General features: G+C 49.3%; 5 protein-coding genes and 1 non-coding gene across 6 annotated transcripts; 4 read left to right on the top strand and 2 right to left on the bottom strand.

Moving 5' to 3' along the window:
- Nucleotides 1-43: 43 nt before the first annotated feature.
- FMAN_02903 (putative dynein heavy chain, cytosolic) lies at nucleotides 44-13189 on the top strand (the record flags this gene model as incomplete). Its single annotated transcript, XM_041831652.1, has 3 exons — nucleotides 44-344; nucleotides 395-12696; nucleotides 12749-13189. The coding sequence occupies 3 exons, from the start codon at nucleotides 44-46 to the stop codon at nucleotides 13187-13189; spliced, it is 13044 nt and encodes a 4347-aa protein (XP_041682194.1).
- A 404-nt stretch (nucleotides 13190-13593) lies between these two features.
- FMAN_02902 (uncharacterized protein) lies at nucleotides 13594-15298 on the bottom strand (the record flags this gene model as incomplete). Its single annotated transcript, XM_041831651.1, has 2 exons — nucleotides 13594-15055; nucleotides 15120-15298. 2 exons carry the CDS (start codon nucleotides 15296-15298, stop codon nucleotides 13594-13596), a joined length of 1641 nt encoding a protein of 546 aa, XP_041682193.1.
- An 844-nt stretch (nucleotides 15299-16142) lies between these two features.
- FMAN_02901 (uncharacterized protein) lies at nucleotides 16143-16640 on the top strand (the record flags this gene model as incomplete). The annotated part of the gene is made up of 1 exon (XM_041831650.1): nucleotides 16143-16640. The coding sequence occupies one exon, from the start codon at nucleotides 16143-16145 to the stop codon at nucleotides 16638-16640; it is 498 nt and encodes a 165-aa protein (XP_041682192.1).
- A 2278-nt stretch (nucleotides 16641-18918) lies between these two features.
- On the top strand, nucleotides 18919-19944 carry FMAN_02900 (uncharacterized protein; the record flags this gene model as incomplete). Its single annotated transcript, XM_041831649.1, has 4 exons — nucleotides 18919-18937; nucleotides 18994-19210; nucleotides 19267-19669; nucleotides 19720-19944. The coding sequence occupies 4 exons, from the start codon at nucleotides 18919-18921 to the stop codon at nucleotides 19942-19944; spliced, it is 864 nt and encodes a 287-aa protein (XP_041682191.1).
- Nucleotides 19945-20527: 583 nt separating this feature from the next.
- FMAN_02899 (uncharacterized protein) lies at nucleotides 20528-21142 on the top strand (the record flags this gene model as incomplete). Its single annotated transcript, XM_041831648.1, has 2 exons — nucleotides 20528-20823; nucleotides 20881-21142. 2 exons carry the CDS (start codon nucleotides 20528-20530, stop codon nucleotides 21140-21142), a joined length of 558 nt encoding a protein of 185 aa, XP_041682190.1.
- Nucleotides 21143-21309: 167 nt separating this feature from the next.
- On the bottom strand, nucleotides 21310-21381 carry tRNA. Its single transcript has one exon. It is a non-coding gene; the product is annotated as a tRNA-Arg (tRNA).
- Nucleotides 21382-21987: the final 606 nt, after the last annotated feature.

Below are 21987 nucleotides of genomic sequence, written 5' to 3'. Positions count from 1 at the left end.
TTAAAACGGTCACATACTCTCTTCTTCCGGCCCTCTTGTCACTATGGAGGTCACTTCGCCCTCCGTGCCGAGCCCTGGGGCTTCCGCCAACGGCGTAACATCCTCCCCGACCTTCCCTACCATCGAACCGGAACGCGTTGTCGAACATCTCGCCTCCGTCTGTGAGGTCGCACTTGGAGCTACACGAGATGAACTCGAACAAGTGGGAAGCTTGCTGCATAAGTCTCGCTATAGCGAGACCATTTCACGATGCACACGCTTTGCGAGCGATACCCAGAATGTGCTTTACATCCAGAAAGATTTCGCAAATTCGTCTGCAGTTGAGCCTGGAGCCGACCCTTCTTGTTCGTTCATTTTAATTTTATGATAGCCATGGCTTGCTAATGTGAAATAGCGCCCGTCTCTTACAACTACACCTTGTCGACCGAGATCTCATCGTCCCCAACGACTGTCGCTTCCCTTGTCCTCATCAAGTCTCCCCAGCCTATAGACCCAGCTCGACCCCTTACATCTCAAATATTTATTACTAATTTGCCTGGTCCTGCATCTCTCAACGCTGGAGTTGGAGAACAGGGCTCGGTACTCTCTCCTTGGGAGGTTCTTCATTCTCAGGTCCACCATGCCCTGGTACCCTACTTTGATGCCAATACTAAGAGCCAGCAACTGGCGAACGGATCAAGAGGTCGAGCTGATGTTGATGCAAAGACTGGAATACCTGTAACGAAGAAACGGCTGAACGATTTGGAACTGAGCTTGCTGCATCTCCAGCAGAACGTCGATATCCCCGAGATATCCCTTACGTTTCATTCCATCGTTCAGAATGTCCTCGATGACGCCGAGGCTCGCAATAACCGACCTTCCATCGATGGAATTCCACAGAACCTTCTCCAGGACAGCACCTTTCTCAACCGATTGCAAGCAAACGTCAACACCTGGATCAAGTCTATCCAAGGAATCACCAAGCTGACCAAGGACCCTTCATCAAATGCGAACCAGGAGTTCAGCACCGCGAGCCAGGAAGTCAATTTCTGGTTGTCCATGGAGTCAGCTCTGGAGGGTATTGAGGGCCAGCTCCGTAGTGAGGGCGTCCTCTTGACGCTGGAGATTCTCAAGCACGCCAAGCGTTTTCAGGCGACTGTCAGTTTCACAGCTGACACTGGCTTGAAGGAGGCTATGGATAAGGTGCAGAAGTATAACCAGCTTATGCGAGACTTTCCCCTCGACGAGTTGCTGTCTGCTACGTCTCTGCCGAAAGTAGGGGAAGCCATTCATCAGATCTTCAGCCATCTGAATAAGAAGCTGAGGATCTGTCCTTACCCTATCCGTAGGGCTCTTCCTCTTGTCGAGGCCATCTCTGCTGATCTCGACGATGTGCTTCATAGGCTGCTGACGGGAACTGAATTGGTTAACCTGGATTATCAGCAATTCAAGAACATCATGCAAACATGTGACCAGATTTTCCAAATTTGGGAGGAAAACGTCAAGGAGTTCACCAATGTAGCTCGTGAGGTCACCCGGCGAAGAAACGAGAAATTCATTCCCATCAAGATTGTCAAGAAGCATTCCGAACTTGAGGCGAGAATCAAGTATGTCAGCACTTTCCGCGACAACCACGAGCAGCTCCAGCGTACGATCGTCACCGTCCTTGGCCCTCAAGCAACTATTCTTGGCGTTGCCGAGGCCACCGAATCCAATGGCATCATCGTTGAAGAGATTGGTAACGTCGATGCTGTGGAGGAGGTTAAGCAGGCTTGGGAGGCTCTTCAGAATGTTGATCTTCTCGATGTTACGGACCAGGGCAAGGAACGATGGGTACGAGCCGAGAATCTCTACAACGAGCGTACGACCCGTGTAGAAAACTCCATCATCCGCAGACTTCGAGAGCGACTGGCTACAGCGAAGACTGCCAACGAGATGTTCCGAGTATTCTCCAAATTCAACGCCCTTTTCGTGCGTCCAAAGATTCGTGGCGCCATTCAGGAATACCAGAACCAACTTATGGACCACGTCAAGCAAGCGATCAACGGCCTCCACGAGCGGTTCAAGCAACAGTATGGCCATTCAGAAACTCACGCTATGGCTCAGCTACGCGATCTCCCTCCTGTTTCGGGTGCTATCATCTGGGCTCGTCAAATCGAGTTCCAGCTTGATGGATATATGCGAAAGGTTGAAGCTGTTCTTGGTCCGGACTGGACTTTGCACGCCGAAGGTCATAAGCTTCAGGAGGAGAGTGAACTATTCAAGCAGAAACTCGACACGAGCCGAATCTACGATGCCTGGCTAAATGACGTCGGACGTCGCAAGATTTCAATTTCGGGACAGCTTTTCGATATTGCACGTGTAAGATCCGCTGGTGGTATTCTCGAGCTTGCTGTGAACTTTGACCCGCAAGTCATCACCTTGTTCAAAGAGACTCGTAATCTTACTTGGCAATCGTACTCAGTCCCACATGCTGTGACGACTGTATCCAAGGATGCGAAGCGAGTCTATCCCTATGCTGTTAGCCTCATGGAGAGTGTGAGAACCCTTTCACAGACTTTGCGTCAGATTTCTGCCATGGGAGAGGAATCTGTCCTTCTTAATGGTTATCGAAATGATGTCTACAGGCTCATCGGGGAGGGTGTCCCCCTACGATGGGAATCCTTCATCAACTCGCATGAGTTATTCTACTCTGAAAATAGACAGACTCGCCCCTTGCTACCTGGTGGAACTGATTTCGGTCTGGCCAAGAATACTGAAAGCAAGCATGGTATGTTTATCCGTGGATTTGCAGCAGCTGTATCGGTTCTCCAGCAGAAGGCAGTTTCTTTGAACTTCATCCACACCACTGTTGAACAAGCGCTGAAGGAACTCAACACTTGCCCCTATGACGAAGCTGCGTTCCATAGTCGCTTGGATACGATTCAATCGGCCGTGGATCAACTGAACCTGGAACAATATGTCAACCTGGACTTCTGGGTGCGAGAGCTAAACGCCAAGATCCAGTCTATCCTCCTGACGCGTCTTCAGAGTGCAGTTCACTCGTGGATCGCCGCATTTGAGGATGATACACCCGAAGAGGAAACTCGTCGAAAGACCAATACTGATGAGACCAAGTCCGAAACGCCCACAATGAAGCGTCTTGTTCTTGAAGTGGTCATGCGTAACCAAGTCATCTACCTTGATCCTCCTCTGGAGTTTGCGCGTGCGAGCTGGTTCCTTCACCTTCACGAGTGGCTTGGAATTGTCTGCAATCTCCGCAAGATCAAGGCCACACGCTACCAGATGAGCCTCACTACTGCCGCTCACGATGAGGCCCGGTTTACTGACCTACCCACCGAATGTGCTGGACTTCTGCAACGTGTTTATATTTCGGTTGAAAAGAAACTTCAGGAGATTAGCGCATATGTCGACAAATGGCTTCAATTTCAGTCACTCTGGGACCTTCAATCTGAACAAGTGTACGATGCTCTCGGCGAGCCACTCCCTCGATGGCTGCAGCTTTTGCAGGATCTCCGCAAAAATCGCTCAACTTTTGATACGCAAGAGGTCAGCCGGGAATTCGGACATCTCACTGTTGACTATGATCAAGTGCAGACCAAGGTCAACGCGAAGTATGACCAGTGGCAACATGAAATTCTGATGAAGTTCGCCAGCCGCCTTGGCAATCGCATGCGTGACATTAATGCAGAGATTGAGAAGGCGCGCAAGCATCTCGAGAGTCAAAGCTCCGACGCCTCATCAACTGCACAGGCCGTGCAATTCATCACAGTCGTCCAGAGTTGCAAACGCAATGTGAAAACATGGGCGCCTGAGATTGATATGTTTCGCCAAGGACAATCCATGCTCGTAAGACAACGGTACCAGTTCCCTAATGACTGGCTTCACATTGAGCAGATAGACAGCCAGTGGGAGGCTCTGAAGGAGATTCTCGAGAAGAAGTCTAGAATCGTTCAAGAACAAAGCGATGCTTTAAGAGCCAAGATCACTGCTGAGGATAAGTTGGTTAACGAACGGATTGCCGAGATTGCCGCCCAATGGAATGAAGAGAAGCCAGTGTCTGGCACCATTCAACCTGACGTTGCTTCCGCTACCTTGTCCTCCTTCGAGGCACGCATCTCGAAGTTGCAGGACGATGCCCAAATGGTTGTCAAGGCTAAAGAAGCACTGGATATCCCCGCTAGCATGGATACTTCTCTTGAATCTACTCTGGAGGAGGTACAAGATTTTCAGTCTGTTTGGTCAAATCTTTCTACCATATGGGCGAGTCTCAATGAAACACGCGATATTCTCTGGACTGCTGTTCAACCACGAAAGATCCGGTCCAAGGTTGATGACCTTATCAAGAGTACCAAGGACATGCCCAGCAGGATGCGCCAGTATGCCGCTTTCGAGCATGTGCAGGGCATTCTGCGTGGCTTCCTCAAGGTCAATCCCATCCTATCCGACCTGAAGTCTGACGCTATCCGTGAGCGTCACTGGGTTAAGATCTATAAACAGATTAAGCCCCAGAAACGATTTTCTCCTAGCTCCATGACTCTTGGTGATGTTTGGGATCTTAACCTGATTGCCACCGAAGTCATCGTCAAAGACATCATTGCCCAAGCCCAAGGTGAGATGGCCCTCGAAGAATTTCTGAAGCAAGTCCGCGAGACTTGGCAAAACTACGCATTGGAGATGGTCAACTATCAAAACAAGATCCGTCTCATTCGCGGCTGGGACGATCTTTTTGCCAAGTGCAGTGAAAACCTTAACTCACTTCAGGCGATGAAGCACTCTCCTTACTACAAAGAGTTTGAGGAAGAAGCTGTGTCTTGGGAAGACAAGCTCAACCGCGTTCATGTGCTCTTTGATGTCTGGATAGATGTCCAGCGACAATGGGTTTACCTCGAGGGTGTCTTCACTGGTAACGCTGATATCAAGCACCTCCTCCCTATTGAGTCTGGACGCTTCCAGAATATCAACAGCGAGTTCCTGGCTGTTATGAAGAAAGCCAACAAGGCACCATACGTTTTGGAAGTTCTCAACATTCCCAACGTGCAAAAGTCGTTGGAACGGCTGGCTGAAATGCTCAACAAGATCCAGAAGGCTCTTGGCGAGTATCTGGAGAAGGAACGTGTTTCATTCCCACGATTCTACTTCGTGGGTGACGAAGACTTGCTCGAGATGATTGGTAACAGTAACGACACGTTACGCATTGCCAAGCACTTCAAGAAAATGTTTGCGGGCCTCTCGGGCCTCGTCATGGACGATGAGACTGTTATATCTGGCTTCACTTCCAAAGAAGGTGAGGTGGTTCGGTTGAAGAAGGAGATTTCTTTGGCGAAAACCCCCAAGATCAACGACTGGCTAGCCCTTCTGGAGGGTGGCATGAAGTCAACCCTTGCCGAGCTCCTCGCCGAGGCTGTCAATCATTACACCCCTATCTTCGAATCAGAGAAGATTGATCGTGATGCATTAAATGCGTTCATGGATGCCTATCCCAGTCAGATTGTAGTTCTAGCCACGCAAGTTGCCTGGACCACAGCTGTCGAACAATCCCTTTCTGATGGCGGCAGCAATTTGAAGATGCTGTTTGATCGGGAGGTCGAAGTTCTCCGTGTTCTTGCAGACACCGTTCTTGGCGAACTCGAAGTTATCCTGAGGAAGAAGTGTGAACAGCTGATTACAGAATGTGTCCACCAGCGTGATACAATCGAGAAGCTTATCAACGCCAATGCTAATTCCACAGGCCATTACCTTTGGCAGCTACAAATGAGATACATCTACAACCCTGATGGCGAGTTCCTCGACCGGCTTTACATCAAGATGGCAAATGCCAAACTCAACTATGGCTTCGAATACCTGGGAGTTCCGGAACGTCTTGTTCGCACCCCGTTGACTGATCGTTGTTTCCTTACTCTTACTCAAGCTTTGTGCCAACGTCTTGGTGGTTCTCCTTATGGACCCGCTGGTACAGGTAAGACAGAGTCAGTCAAGGCTCTCGGTGTGCAGCTAGGTAGATTCACTCTTGTCTTCTGCTGTGACGACACTTTCGATTTCCAAGCTATGGGTCGCATTTTCCTCGGTATTTGCCAGGTTGGTGCTTGGGGTTGCTTTGACGAGTTCAATCGTCTGGAAGAACGAATTCTCTCGGCCGTCTCTCAACAGATTCAGAACATTCAGCTAGGCCTGAAGCAAGGAGCTGAAGATGACCAATCGCAAATTGAGTTGGTCGGCCGCCAGCTCCATGTCAACGAAAACACTGGCATCTTTATCACCATGAACCCTGGCTATGCTGGTCGTTCCAATCTGCCCGACAACTTGAAGAAGCTTTTCCGAAGCGTCGCCATGTCCAAGCCAGATAAGGAGCTCATCGCTGAAGTTATGCTTTACTCCCAAGGCTTCAACCAAGCCAAGCAATTATCCAAACACACAGTTCCCTTCTTTGACCAATGTTCGGGAAAGCTGTCCAAGCAAGCACATTACGATTTCGGCCTGCGTGCGCTGAAGAGTGTTCTTGTTAGTTCTGGTGGTCTAAAACGTGCTCGTCTGGGTGAGGGCAGTCTTGGAGCCGAAGAGGTCGTCGAACCCGAAATTCTTGTGCAAAGTATCCGAGAAACCATTGCACCTAAGCTGATCAAGTCCGATGTTGATATCATGATGACTATCGAAGCTGATTGCTTTCCTGGTGTGCAGTACGTTCCAGCCAACCTTGTGGAATTGGAAGATGCTATCCGAACCCTCGCTGCCGAACGTCACCTTGTGGTCAACGAGCTTTGGATGACAAAGGTTCTCCAGCTGTACCAGATTCAGAAGATCCACCACGGTGTGATGATGGTCGGCAACTCTGGCTCTGGAAAATCAGCAGCCTGGAGACTTTTGCTTGATGCACTCCAGAAAGTCGAGGGCGTTGAGGGCGTCTCACATGTGATCGACTCCAAGGTCATGTCCAAGGAGGCTCTGTACGGAAATCTCGACTCTACCACTCGTGAGTGGACTGATGGTCTGTTCACTAGCATCCTCCGAAAGATCGTCGACAACCTCCGTGGTGAGGATTCGAAGCGACACTGGATCGTCTTTGATGGTGATGTTGATCCTGAGTGGGTTGAAAATTTGAACAGTGTTCTTGATGACAACAAGCTTCTCACGCTTCCCAACGGAGAGCGCCTCAATCTACCCTCCAACGTCCGAATCATGTTTGAAGTCGAGACGCTCAAGTATGCAACCCTGGCTACTGTCAGTCGTTGCGGTATGGTCTGGTTTAGTGAGGACACTGTGTCACCCAACATGATGGTTGAAAACTATCTGTCCACTCTTAGCAGCGTCCCCTTCGAGGACTTGGATGAAGACAGCGTTGCCACCGGTCAGAGCCCTGCTAAGACTCTGTCTGTGCAGAGCGAGTTCGCTGCCTTGCTTCGTATCTATCTTACCGAGGAGGATCTCATTCTCCAGGCCTTGAAGCGAGCCGAGGCCTACAACCACATCATGGAGTTTACAGTCGCACGTGTCCTGACTACTCTCTTCTCACTGCTCAATAAAGCAGTTCGTGATGCGATTGAATACAATGGCCAGCATTCTGACTTCCCTCTCGAGTCTGAACAGATCGAAGCGTTTATCTCAAAGAAGCTTCTCTTGGCACTTGTTTGGGCCCTCACGGGTGATTGCCCCCTAAATGACAGAAAGGCCTTCGGCGACGAGCTTTGTGCTTTGGCAAACTTTGGCTCACCTCCTCTTGATGGCACAAGCTCGCTCATCGACTTCGATGTTACTTTACCTAAATCTGAATGGGCGCCATGGCAAAACCAGGTTCCTTCTGTGGAAGTCAACACTCATTCTATTACCCAGACCGATGTGGTCATTCCTACTCTGGACACTGTTCGCCACGAAGATGTTCTGTACTCGTGGCTTGCCGAGCACAAGCCTCTACTCCTCTGCGGTCCTCCTGGTTCTGGTAAGACAATGACTTTATTCAGTGCACTTCGGAAGCTGCCAAACATGGAGGTCGTCGGCCTGAACTTCTCAAGTGCAACCACACCCGATCTGCTCATCAAAACCTTTGAGCAATACTGCGAGTACAAGAAGACACTGAACGGTGTGATGTTGTCCCCAACCCAAATCGGTCGATGGCTTGTTGTTTTCTGCGATGAGATCAACTTGCCCGCACCAGACAAATACGGAACTCAACGCGCCATATCCTTCCTGCGCCAAATGGTCGAGCACAACGGTTTCTGGCGAACGTCCGATAAGTCCTGGGTTACACTCGACCGCATTCAATTTGTTGGTGCCTGCAATCCTCCTACAGATGCTGGACGTACGCCTATGGGTGCTCGATTCCTCCGACACGCACCTCTGATCATGGTCGACTATCCTGGTGAACTGTCCCTCAACCAAATCTACGGCACTTTCAATTCCGCTGTTCTCAAAATTGTTCCGTCTCTCAGGGGATACTCTGAGGCTCTTACTCATGCCATGGTTCGCTTCTATCTCGAATCCCAACAGAGGTTCACGCCAAAGATTCAACCCCACTATGTATACAGTCCCCGTGAGCTAACGCGATGGGTTCGTGGCGTTTACGAAGCCATCCGACCTTTGGAGGCCTTATCCATCGAAGGTCTAATCCGAATCTGGGCTCACGAAGCTCTTCGTCTGTTCCAGGATCGTCTGGTGGCTGAAGACGAGCGACAGTGGACCGACGAAAGCGTGCGCCGCATTGCACTCGAATACTTTCCCAATATCGACGAGGAGAAGGCCCTGGGAGGGCCTATTCTGTTCTCGAACTGGTTGTCCAAGAATTACGTCCCGGTTGACCGTGAACAGCTAAGAGATTTTGTTAAGGCGAGATTGAAGACCTTTTGCGAAGAGGAGGTAGATGTTCCTCTAATTCTGTTCAACGACGTCTTGGAGCATGTGTTGCGCATTGATCGTGTCTTCCGACAGCCCCAAGGTCATCTTATCTTGATTGGTGTGAGTGGTAGTGGCAAAACCACCTTGTCTCGTTTCGTGGCCTGGATGAACGGTCTCAAAGTTTTCCAGATCAAGGTCCACGGCAAGTATTCTGCTGAGGACTTTGATGATGATCTTCGAGACGTTCTTCGTCGTTGTGGCTGCAAGGGCGAGAAGATTTGCTTTATCATGGATGAGTCCAACGTTTTGGATTCAGGATTTCTCGAAAGAATGAACACTCTCCTCGCCAACGCTGAAGTGCCCGGTCTTTTTGAGGGAGACGAATACGCTGCTCTTATGACAGCATGCAAGGAGGGTGCTCAGCGACAAAACCTGCACCTTGACTCCCCAGAAGAGTTGTATAAGTGGTTCACCCAGCAAATTGTGAAGAACCTACACGTCGTCTTCACCATGAACCCACCCGAGGACGGCCTCTCTTCCAAGGCTGCCACCAGTCCTGCCCTGTTCAACCGTTGTGTTCTCAATTGGTTCGGTGACTGGTCTGACCAAGCCCTGTTCCAGGTCGGCCACGAGCTCACCCAGTCTATTGACCTAGACCGAAGCAATTTCGAATGCCCTGATACCGTTCCTGTGGCCTATCGTGGCCTGCAGCTGCCTCCATCCCATCGCGAGACGGTCGTCAACTCCATGGTCTACATTCATTACTCCTTGCAGCGGTACAATGAGAAGCTCTTCAAGCAACAGGGCAAGGTCACTTTCCTGACCCCTCGTCACTTCCTCGATTTCGTTGCCCAGTACGTCAAGCTTTATAACGAGAAACGGGAGGATCTCGAGGAACAGCAACGCCACTTGAATGTTGGCCTAGAGAAGCTCAGAGACACTGTCGACAAGGTTCGAGATCTTAGAGTGAGCCTGGCAGAGAAGAAGAAACAACTAGAGCAGAAGGATGCTGAGGCCAATGAGAAGCTGCAACGAATGGTGGCTGATCAACGACTGGCGGAGCAAGAAAAGACCGCATCGCTTGAGATCCAGGCTGCTTTGGATAAGCAAGAAATTGAGGTTGCGTCACGGAAGAAGGTTGTTCTGGAGGATCTGGCTAAGGCAGAACCTGCGGTCGAGGAAGCAAAGGCTAGCGTCAGTAACATCAAGCGTCAACACTTGACTGAAGTCAGGTCCATGGGCAATCCACCTCAAGGTGTGCGGCTTGCTATGGACGCCGTGTGCACGCTTCTTGGTCACAGGATCAACGACTGGAAGGCCGTACAGGGCATTGTACGAAAGGATGATTTCATCGCTAGCATTCTCATGTTCGACAACGCCAAGCAGATGACCAAAGCCCTCAGAAACAAGATGCGTAACGATTTCCTGTCCAACCCTGAATTCACATTCGAGAAGGTCAACCGCGCCTCGAAAGCCTGCGGACCCCTCGTTCAATGGGTAAGCGCCCAAGTCAACTACTTTGACATTCTTGATCGTGTTGGCCCTCTCAAGTTCGAGGTCGAGGAATTGGAGGAGAAAGCTCTGAACACCAAGGCAGACGCCAAGGCTGTGCAGAACAAGATTGCAGACCTGGAATCTAGCATCAATAGGTACAAGACGGAATATGCTGCGCTGATTAGCGAGACACAATCCATCAAAGCCGAGATGTCCAAGGTCCAGTTCAAGGTCGATCGCAGTGTCAGGCTTCTCGACAGCTTGTCTTCGGAACGAGTTCGCTGGGAAGAGGGCAGCAAGTCTTTCGAGATCCAAATCAGCACATTGGTTGGAGATGTCCTTGTTGCTGCTGCTTTCTTGGCTTACAGCGGTCTCTATGACCAAACTTTCCGAAAGTTGATGATGGATGATTGGTTCCACCAGCTTCACCTCTCTGGCATACATTACAAATCCCCCAACCCTGTCACGGAATACTTGTCGACTGCAGATGAACGTCTGGGTTGGCAAGAGAACACCCTTCCCGTCGATGACTTGTGCACAGAGAATGCCATTATTCTCAAGCGCTTCAACCGTTATCCTCTCATCATTGACCCCTCAGGACGTGTTACAGAGTTCCTGCAGAGAGAGTGCAAAGATCGACGCCTGACAGTGACCAGTTTCTTGGATGATACATTTACCAAGCAACTCGAGAGTTCTCTTCGGTTCGGAAACCCCATTCTCATCCAGGATGCGGAGCATTTGGATCCCATTCTCAACCATGTCCTCAACAAGGAATACCAGAAGACAGGCGGCCGTGTTCTCATTCAACTAGGCAAACAGGAGATCGACTTTTCGCCTGCCTTCAAGATCTATCTGTCCACTCGTGACCCATCGGCTACTTTTGCTCCTGATATTTGCAGTCGAACCACTTTTGTCAACTTTACTGTCACACAGAGCAGTCTGCAGACACAGTCACTTAACGATGTACTTAAATCTGAGCGTCCTGATGTTGATGAGCGGCGTTCCAACCTCATCAAGCTTCAGGGAGAGTTCAAGGTCCATCTGCGACAGCTGGAGAAACGACTACTTCAGGCCCTCAACGAGTCTCGTGGCAACATTCTTGATGATGACAACGTCATTGAAACTCTAGAGACTCTCAAGACTGAGGCTGCAGAGATTTCTGGCAAGATGAGCAGCACCGAAGGTGTCATGGCTGAAGTCGAGGAGATTACGCAACAGTACAGTATCGTCGCCCGATCCTGTAGTGCCGTCTTTGCTGTTCTTGAACAACTCCACTACCTCAACCACTTCTACCAATTCTCCCTCCAGTACTTCCTTGACATTTTTCAGTCGGTGCTCCACGGAAACAAGAACCTGGCTGGCCAGACTGACCACAATGTCCGGCGTGATGTTATCGTTAAGGATCTTTTTATCAACACGTTCAAGCGAACCGCTCTGGGTCTGCTCCAGAAGGACCGGGTGACTCTTGGGATGCTCCTCGCACAGGCCTCGCCCTACAAGATGGATAAATCTTTGATTGACATCATCCTCGATAACCGTGTTGAAGGCAAGGACCTGTCTTCAGATCCCGATGAGAGAGATCCGGCCTTCACCCAGGCTAAGAAGATCGGTGTTCTTAAGGACAAGCTGGACGCCGTCTCTGCTGAGGATTGGGACAAGTTCTTTACCGAGGAGCTAGCCGAGAACGCTGTGCCACAGATCTGGGATGACAAGACCGAGGCCATGGATCGAGCACTCCTGTCTCTTCTGCTCGTGAAGCTTTTCAGGATGGACCGGTTTGTTCCTGTTGCTGAGCGTTTCGTCAACGAGGTTTTTGGCTCGGGCATCTTCGATGTCGTCGAAGACCTCAAAGAGACAGTTACTCAAGTGTCGGCTACGCTGCCAATCTCTCTGGTGTCGAGCCCCGGTTTCGATGCCAGTTACAAGGTGGATAATTTGGTGGAGAGAATGCGTGTCAAGTGCACAAACATTGCCATGGGTTCCAACGAAGGTCTGGCCAGTGCAGATAAAGCAATCAGCAACGCCGCTCAAACGGGCTCATGGGTCTTGGTCAAGAACGTTCACTTGGCCCCTACTTGGCTGCAGAGTCTGGAGAAGCGCATGGGGTCACTCAACCCTCACTCAGACTTCCGTCTGTTCCTGTCCATGGAGTCAAGCCTGAAGATCCCAGTCAACTTGCTCCGGGCTTCTCGCGTACTCATGTACGAGCAACCCGCTGGTGTTAGGGCCAACATGAAGGACTCTATGTCTTCCCTGTCCACACGGGCTACTAAGAGCCCTGTCGAGAGAACTCGTCTTTACTTGCTTCTCTCTTTCTTGCATGCAGTGGTGCAAGAAAGATTGCGATACGCACCCAATCTGGGTTGGAGGGGATTCTGGGAGTTTAACGATAGTGATGTGAGTAACCATGGATCCAAGCACGATCGTATTTGTAGCTAACATATTGCAGTATGAATGTTCTGCTTTCATCGTTGATACTTGGATTGATGGAGCGGCTGGAAACCGGACCAATATTGCTCCCCAGAACATTCCTTGGGAGATGCTCCGCTACATGGTGACTGAGACTTACGGTGGCAAGATCGATGACGAAGGGGACTTTAGACTGCTCTCTCAACTCGTCACGTCATTCTTGACTCCTGCCGCCTACGAAGTTGACCACAAACTCGTTGATGGGCCTGATGGCGGCCTTGTTGTGCCCTCTGGCACCAATCTACAGGACTTCAATGCTTGGATCCACCGCTTACCCGAGCGCGAGCCGCCTACCTACCTTGGTCTTCCTGCTAATGCCGAGAAACTTCTTCTTGGCGACCTTGGTCGAAGTTTGATTGGGAACGTGCGCAAGGTCACAGAACTACTTGATGAAGGCGAGCAGTTGGTGACGGACGAATAGGATTGGACACCTAATAATGTGTCCAGAGTACGTGATATACAGACTGGATGTTGACGGGAAGCTTCGTATAATTGCTACTCCATTTATGTCAGACCTGCAGAGGACGCAATGTTCCTTTGACTTTTCTATTTGTTTCATTAGATGTGGCATCAAGCATGGCGTGCGGATGAGGTAGCTGCCGGTACTGGAAGATTATTGCTGATTATACCCCTGCGGCATATAGACTGGGTTTGTCTGTCTTGTTCTGATTGATTGTACTGTCTGCACCATTGAATCAGTTTACTGCGGCTTAAAAACGGAGAATGCTATGCATCGTAGATTGAATCTTGAGCCAAGAAGAAACAAAGTCAAGTCAAGTAAAGAAGTGGATTCTAGAGACTATAGGCTATACAAGTAGATGACCGTCAATAGTAGTCCATTTGAGAGTTAATGTCAAAGTCAGGAAATCCATGTTGGGGAAAGCTGTAAAAGTCCACACCGCCGCCAACACTGGTAGATTGGGTCCCTGCCGGATGTGGCAGCTCAACTCTCAGCATCTTGGAAACATACTTGCGCAGCTCGTCCTGGACAGCAGCTTCGAAAGACCTCTCGGCATCACCCGGGTTGGCCAGCTCGTTCATCCATGTAAACCTCTTGAGAAAGTCTATCCACAATTGCGACTCGTCGACTTGGAGTAGCTTGTCTGCGCCATCAGCAGCCTGAGTGAGTAGTTCGGTATCAGAGATGATGCGATCAGTTTCAGTTGCAGTTGCCTCAGCACGAATCATCCACGACAGTGTAATGAGAAGTTCTGATGGAGGGATCCCAAAGGCTGACTCGCACTGAGTATACCACGCAGGGGCACAATTCGCCCGTACCAAATGCGTCATTACTCCCCAGAGAGTGCAAAAGACACGAATGTTGTACCACCAACAACGCATATCAGTACTTGGCTGTACTGGGGCATCTTGTAGAGCCACGGCATGGTTGAGTCGGAGCTGTTCCTTGCACCACCTAAGACAGAGACTTAGGGGGGATGGACAGTCGTTGCGTAGAGCGTTCATAAAAGGTTGTGTCGTGATGAATTCGTTCAGGAGATGCTCAGTCATAAAGTTCGGGGGGTTGGAATCGTCAAAACAATCGTCATATATCTCGAGGGCATAATCGAGGAAGAAGTAGGCTACGAGATCGATAGACGAGTACTTGTGTGAAACCTCTCCAAGTGATCCGTCGCTGCCAACCAGTTGCTCGACATTACGACTGATTTGTTTGACAAATGACGATTTGTCCGAATCTTCTTGGTGACTTCCCACGTACGCTTTGAGCATCGATAGGACAAATGGAGAGTCTGAAACTCGAGTCGTTGGTGCCCCGGTCCATTCCCTTGCAAGAATCGCCCTGGCGCTACGAGCATTGTCTGGTTTACCAGCGACACGGGCGCAACAAATGGCAAGAAACTCACGAGTCTCAGGAACAGACTGGCTATTCGATAAGACCTCGTAGAGACTCGCGTACAAGGCAAATGCGTTTGTGTCATCGAGCATGGCGGCACAAAAGTCAGCAGCCAGTTTGTTCGCTTCCTCAGATGACCCAATCGCCCATGGATATGGAACGACAACCTTTACGGCCCTGTGACTATCCAGCAACTCGTCACACTCGATGATTTCTGATCCGACGGCGGGCATTAGCGTGTCTGGGCCGCAACGGTCAGGCATGGGGTATTGGTTGAAGGAGTGAGCTCCTCGGTCAAACTCGGCCCCAATATCACCATAGTCCATCGAGTCGTTAATGCCACCAGGTGATAGAGAATTATGAGAAGTCTTCTTCTCATTTGCGTTATACTTTTTTATACCCCATTTCTCGAAACGATAGCCATACTGCCGCTTGCTTTTGGTGAAAGGGTTAGTCAAACATCAAGGGTTTTAGGTATTGTACTTGATAGGTGAGATACCTTTGAACAATACCGTACTTCTTCTCCATGACATTCATGACGACACTCAGGGTATATTTCTTGTAAAGATTGCATAGAAAAGGCTTAAACCTTTCCCAAGTCTCGTCGTTCATTCGCGTTGTAGGTTTGGGTAGCCTCTCGTCAGTCCCCCGTGAGAATGATCGTTCTCTAAACTCCATGGTTCTTGCTCTGTCTTTTGCGAGTCGCGCATAGGTAAGTCAAGAGATTGTTGAGTGCTGAGTGAGTTGGGAATCGCACGCAAATGGCGACCGGGCTGTTTGTCGCTTTTAAGGACAGCATGTTGCACTTTTCCTGGCTCTTGGCGGTATGTGACTGTAATTCTAGATTGCCTTGGGGAGCGCCTCATTTATAAAGGACGTAGAATGCCGGTACTTCGCGTATCATTTTCAGGCTCAAGTGGGTGAGTTGATTGTATGTAATTTGCTCGGATTGTAATTTCAGCAACACAATATGCCTGTCTGATTGGCCATGGTTATGGCTGTGCATGCGTTAAGCTGGCGAACCAACTTTGGCGGATGATCTCGGGGGCTTTTCTCAACAAGCAAGGCCCATATGACAAGCATACTGCAGCACAGCCTCGACTAGGCTAGGCCTCTTTCTCTTTCTCTCTTCTCGAAGGAAGATGGAAATTCCAAACCTCACACGTGAGGTGATGTGCTAAGATGTGCTGTAGCCCAACGGCACCCAACTCGGCACCCAATACCCAACAGCCACTTTTTGAGGCCTGCCCTGGCATATTAGAACGGAATCGAATACGTGGTTCTTAATTCTGACCTGTAGTTGGTCAATATTGGCGTGATATGGCCCCAATCTGGTCATCATGTTGCAAAATGCGCGTGAGCTTTGGGCGAGCGCTCATTTGCATGAACTGCCGACTTTTGTCGACATGACAATCCCGAAGCCCGCAACCCTTTAAGACTTTTTGAGTGCCCTCCCAATCTCAAAACTGATCAACGCTTCGTCTTCAGCTGTGTCGCCAGCTGTGTCGATACTATGCAAACAATGTCAGCAACATACCATCGCAAACCCATCATGACGGACGATTTTTATAATTCGTGGGTGGAACCTAGCAAATACCCACGAATACCCAACGTCTACGAACCAATTCGAGATACCCAGGCTTCTGGCCAATGTGGTATTCGAGAGAAGAAAGAGTCTGCCTGGGTTCACCAGGATTCTCGGGATAGCCATCAATCGGCTTGGACTACCAACCGCAAACCTCTGAGCAGCGACGAACCACATCAGTGGCTTGTCAACGACAGGACGAATTATTCTGTGGTTGTGCAACTAGGGAGCAGCTACAGGAGCGAGAACCAAATCCTAGGAGATGACTTCAAAGACGCATCGAGGGACTGGCACTCGCCGTCCCATCACCCAGATTCAATTGAGAAGAGACGCGCAAGGCGGGAAGCGAGCTTTGAGAAGTGGAAAGATGCTGGAGATAGAGTATTTTGTCACTCGGCGAGATTTGGTCATGATTTCAATCAGTTGAAGGCTTGAACTACCGTGAAGAAGTCTGGCTGATAATGACGACTCGGTGGTTTAGTAGATTCTTTAATGTTGATGCGAACGCAGAAGATGGTTTGATATACAGTACTGGTCTTGTCTCACATTGACCAAGTTTTGTGGTCCAATTCTGGATCACTTTACCAGGCTGTAAGGCTCATGCGTCGCAGGGACATCGTTGCTAAGAATACCACAAAGCTGCCCTTTGCAGTGATGGGCATGTCTAGCGTGTCTGGAACAACAGTTTGACCTGTGCTGGAGTATTTCTTCCTTGACCATCATGAATACTGCATTGTATCATCTTGGCCATCGGGATAATTGAGGACTCGATGCGGGTTCCCTCAACAATCATAGCGACGTGCCGCCCAAACTTGAGGGTGCAGACATGGGTAGCAAGCTGTAGCTGATGCTCGATTCGATTGGCGATGAAGGTGGTGGTGCACTGAAACACGATTTGATACGTGCCGTGAGACTTGCATTGGAACAATGCAGGATGCAGGAGAGTGTTGCTACTCCCTCGTCCAAATGGATGGACCACTAAAACAGAAGCAAAGCAGAATGAACAGTTCTTATTTGAGTAAGAGGAATACAATGACTGATATCGTGGAAGCACGAGAAATGATAATACTAATAGAGTTGGTCTTAATGGAAAGATAAGATTCAGAAGAACCCAATCTCTCGAGCTGTTAACTCGGGTAATAGGGACCTAAGGTAAGGTAGTAGGTACCTACCTATGCGGGCACATCTAATCCATTGAAAGAAAGAAGGTACCTTAGTCGCTCCGTTCCTGTCGGTGGAAGAATCTCGATGAGCAAGGGTAAGTGTAACACGAAATAATGCAAGGTAAGTCTCACTTACGACCTGCAGTACCGACTTCAGCGGCTGTACCTACCACAGTATTATATTATAGCGATAATTGCAGTGATCGAGTTTTCTATTTATGCTAACCTCCCGAGGGTAGAAGATAATCGCGACAAGTTCCAGGTTGGTAGCGGGTTAAAACAGAACATTGTCCCGTTGTGAGCCGCTCGTTTAGCAGTAGGAGCTTGGAGCAAGTTGTCGTCATCTGAGCGGATCATTCTTGGCCAGCCAATCATTGGCTGGATGCACGTCTGTCATCCTTGCACTTTCCAAATGCAGGTCTGTGCAGAGAACTACCTCGGAAATCTTCCCTTGTTTTCGGGGATAAAGATCCACTCGATTACCTGAGGTAAGGTTGTGTTGTTTTGTAACTTGTATTTGTTCCAAGTCTTCCACGTTTGAGCAAAGTACTAAGGTACCTAAGCAGCCTTTATTATAGAGTTATAGCTTACCTACATCAGAATTACGGCATTCACATCAAAACAGGAATGTACGTCAGCTCATAGAAATGCCGGGACAAAGCCTGCCTCGTACAGGGAGACACAGAAATTTACCTTGACAGTTGCAGTGTGTACCTCATCTGGCACCACTGTCATTCCCCATTGCTACCACACCCGTAGAGTCCACAATCGTGATGGTCGTCAGTCTCAGCGCCTCAAAACCAATGGCAGCCCGACCTCTATTAAATTCCCGGCACTTTGCGTAGTTGATCCGTGGTTTAGCGCCCTTGAAACGAGGTCATATGGTCTAACAGGGCACCATAAGAGAAGCACCGCCTGTGCAAGACCAGATCCAATATAGCCTGAGAGGCTGTGAAGAGGCAAGTCATGCGCCGCCGCTGTTGATCTGATCCTTTGACATACGTAGCCTTCACTGGCTTTGAGCGCGTACCTTGCTGTGGTCGTTCAAAGTTCTTGCCCGGGAGCCTTACTGGTTATTTCTCGCATTTCCTGGTACGAGATGGCACCCTTACCTACCGATCTATGAGTAGAAACAAGGCACATCGATGGAAGTCTTGTTAGCTTAAATCGTTTGGTGTCATTTGTGGTGCGACGATCCCAGAGTGTGGCTGTTTGCTCCTCACCTCTCTGACCTAGGTACCTTTTAAGACAACCTACCTACTAAGTACTAACCTTACCTGTCTATCTACCCTTGCTACCCAGGCCTGCTTCCCCGCATGCCTACATTCAGTAACGTACCTTGAGAGGAGTGAACCACACCTCCTGTGCAGTAGCAGAAGCTCATTGTGTAAATAATTCTAGGTGTTTAAATACTTCTTCTCCCCTCCACCCTCTCCGTATTCTCCCCTATCACTTCTTCGACACCACACACAACTTTGTCTCAACGGCGAACTTCTTTTCTTCCCATCGACTGCAACCTTGAGCCGAGCTCAGCTCTACAGCCCTTCATCATGGCAAACTGGCAACAGTGTAGGCTTCCTTGTCGTCTTCCGCTTCTAATCCATCCCGGCTGACCCATTCCATAGACAATCCCTTTGGTAAGAGGGAATCCCACTCTAGTAGTGCGATCCTCACCTACAAGATCCTTACTCTCGTCACCTGGATCTTGTCCCTCGTCGTCACTGTCTACTACACCCTCAACCGTCCCGATGATGGGCACACGAGAAATAGAAAGATCTGGGAGCAGAACCACATGTATCGTACTGCCTTTACGCTGAACCCAATCATCACATCCATTTACTGGTGAGTATCCCTCAGCCCCTCGCGCGCGCGCGCTCGCATACTGATAGCTTGCCAAGGGTTGTTCTCTTCATACTTCAGGCTGGTTACATTGGTCACCTATTCTCGAGCAACTCGGACATTGTCCACGCTGCTGCCAGTGTTGGAAGCCACTTCATCTTCAACAACCTCTTCCACTTCGCTTTTGTCATGCTGTTTGTCCGCTCCCACTTCCACTGGGCTGAAGTCATTCTCGTTCTCAACTTCATCAACCTGTCCTCGCTCTACTTCCGCCACAACACATATCCCCGATTCATTCATACGCCTGTAGTATCTGGACCTTTGGCTTGGACCTTTGTCGCCATTTACTGGAATGGTGCTCTCATGGTTCCCCACCCCGACCACCTTGTTGCTCGCATCTTTGGGAACATCTTTATCTGGTCTATTCTTGTCTACGGACTCTTCTTTATCACCATCTACAAGGTTTGTTCGATCGCTCCAGTCAACCCGCGTAGCTTGCTGACAGTATGTAGGACTACACCATGGGCTTCTCACTGAGCGTCTTTGCTGCTGCAATTGGAGTTTCCCAGTTCCTTCACCAAGTGATTGCCTTCCAGTGGATCTTTGCCTTTGTCATAATGGCTCTTCTTTTCATCGCCACGGTCGTTGTCGCTGTTCCTGCTGCGACTGGCCGCGAGATCAACTGGCGCAGTGCCCCTGCTGATCAGGAGCGTGCCCCTCTCCTCGCAGAGAACTAAAACTAGGTACCAAGCCATGGAGAGAAACATTACCGGGGGGGCGGTGCTTTTCTCTGCTTGTCCAACCACTATTCCCCAAACATTGCGGCGCTATTTCTGCAATTCAAGTCGCCTGCGGTCACTGTTTGTATTTCTTAGCCGGCCAGCTGCATGCATGATTCGATAAGAGGTGTGGAATGTGGAGTAGCGAAATAATATGACGTTGAGGATTCATTGAGAACCGTCAAACCTGCAACATGCCCTCATGGAGCAAGAAAACACGGGACCTTAATATGGGCTGAAAGTAAACTAAGCAAAGGATATCCTTAACTTAGTAAAGGTACCCTAAACCCAGGTAGTAAAGATATCCTACCTATATTTATGCAAATTTACCTAAGTCTTTTTGTCATTTAAGATTGCGGTCTTGAGTTTTCTTTCTTACCTACCTTAAACTTGGGTAGTAATTGGAGCCAGCCTTTTGACAGCTTCATGTCACTGACGTAGTGGTGGAGCTTAATCGATAAGTTGCCGACGCTAGCGGCTCATTACCAAAACTTCACATCCAATACTTAGGTCGGCGACCACCCACCATCAACACCTTGCCATGAAGCCTTTGCGGCCTTTTCCTTTCCCTTTGAATATCGGGACCGACATTTGCCAAATATCCCGTATCTATCATATACTGTCAGGCCCGCGGGCTCTACGCCTTGTAAACAAAGTCTTAGCCCCTGAAGAGCTAGCAAAGAAAGATGCACGGTTAAATGTACTCGACCAGGCGGCAGCGCGCAGGGTTCTATCGCGACGCGCCACAAGCAAAGCCAGTGAAAACCTCCAGCCGCACGAACGCGTCGCATCAAAGGATCCTGAGCTGTGGAAATGTGCTGCCTTCATAGCAGGAAGGTGCGGGGTTCTCCGGTCCATCTATCATTGGTAATCACTGACTTGAATGGTATTTAGATTTGCTGTAAAGGAGGCTGCCATTAAAGCACACCCACACCGTCATTTGACGTTTCACGATATCATGATTGAGCGACGGCTTGTGAAGGGCGAGGTATTGGGTAGTGGCCCGCCAATTGCGCGTATACGGGGCGCCGAAGGAGAAGCAGAAGATACCACTGCAATGGTGTCTATAAGCCACGATGGAGATTATGCAACAGCTGTGTGCTTGGGTTTTGAGCCATGTAATAAGAATAAAAGACGTAGAGGCTTACAGGCTTAATATATGCTATTAAGGTATATCTATCTACTATAAAAATAATAATACTAAAAAGGTATTAATTAACACTCTAACTATATAGCTTAATACTCTCCCTCTCTCTTCTCTTCTAAGTAAAAAAATTTAACTTATTAAATACTTAACTACAACCACAAAAATAAATCGCAAATCGGTATACCAGGGACTCGAACCCTGAGCCTTAGTCTTAGGAGGACTACGCGCTACCATTGCGCCAGCACACCGGAGCAGTTTTTCCGATTCCGGAATGATCGGATATGGATGGAGTGATGTTATCATGGCTTATATCCTTGGGGGCTTGGAGTAAATCCGGGGCCAGACGGCTGGCGGTTTGAATACGAAAAAGGCATGTTTGTAGGTTGGGCCTTGGGTTCGCCATTTGGGTTTACGAGTTAAGTATTTTGCTATATGGCTGCTTTTAGTGGTGGCCGTATCTGTGTCGCTGTACAAATGGTTCTGTACCTACTCATCTGCCGGCAGCTCCCGTCATGTCTGGCGGCAGAAGAACAGAACAAGGCATTTGTTTTAGTAATGCTTGTATGGCGATTCAATTGCCTTTGCACTTTTATCATGCTTGTCAACTTCAACTAATCATTTGTAGACGCTGGTTCGCTGTGTCAAAAACATAACTACGCTGACCCCAACATGTCTGATATTGGGCCAAGAATGTATCTTTCACGCTGCACAACCGTGATTTGATGTATCGAGCAATCAGGCTAAGTTTCTGGCCGCCATTGTTTTATAAGCATCAGGTTGATCATCTCCTCTTTGTCTGCCACAACCGAGACGGCCTTGAAATCAGGGCCAACAATTTGTCGACGGACCTGGAG

Source organism: Fusarium mangiferae, assembly GCF_900044065.1.
Source record: "Fusarium mangiferae strain MRC7560 genome assembly, contig: FMAN_scaffold006, whole genome shotgun sequence".
Lineage (NCBI taxonomy): Eukaryota > Fungi > Ascomycota > Sordariomycetes > Hypocreales > Nectriaceae > Fusarium > Fusarium mangiferae.
This window is presented reverse-complemented; position numbering and strand designations above follow the sequence as displayed.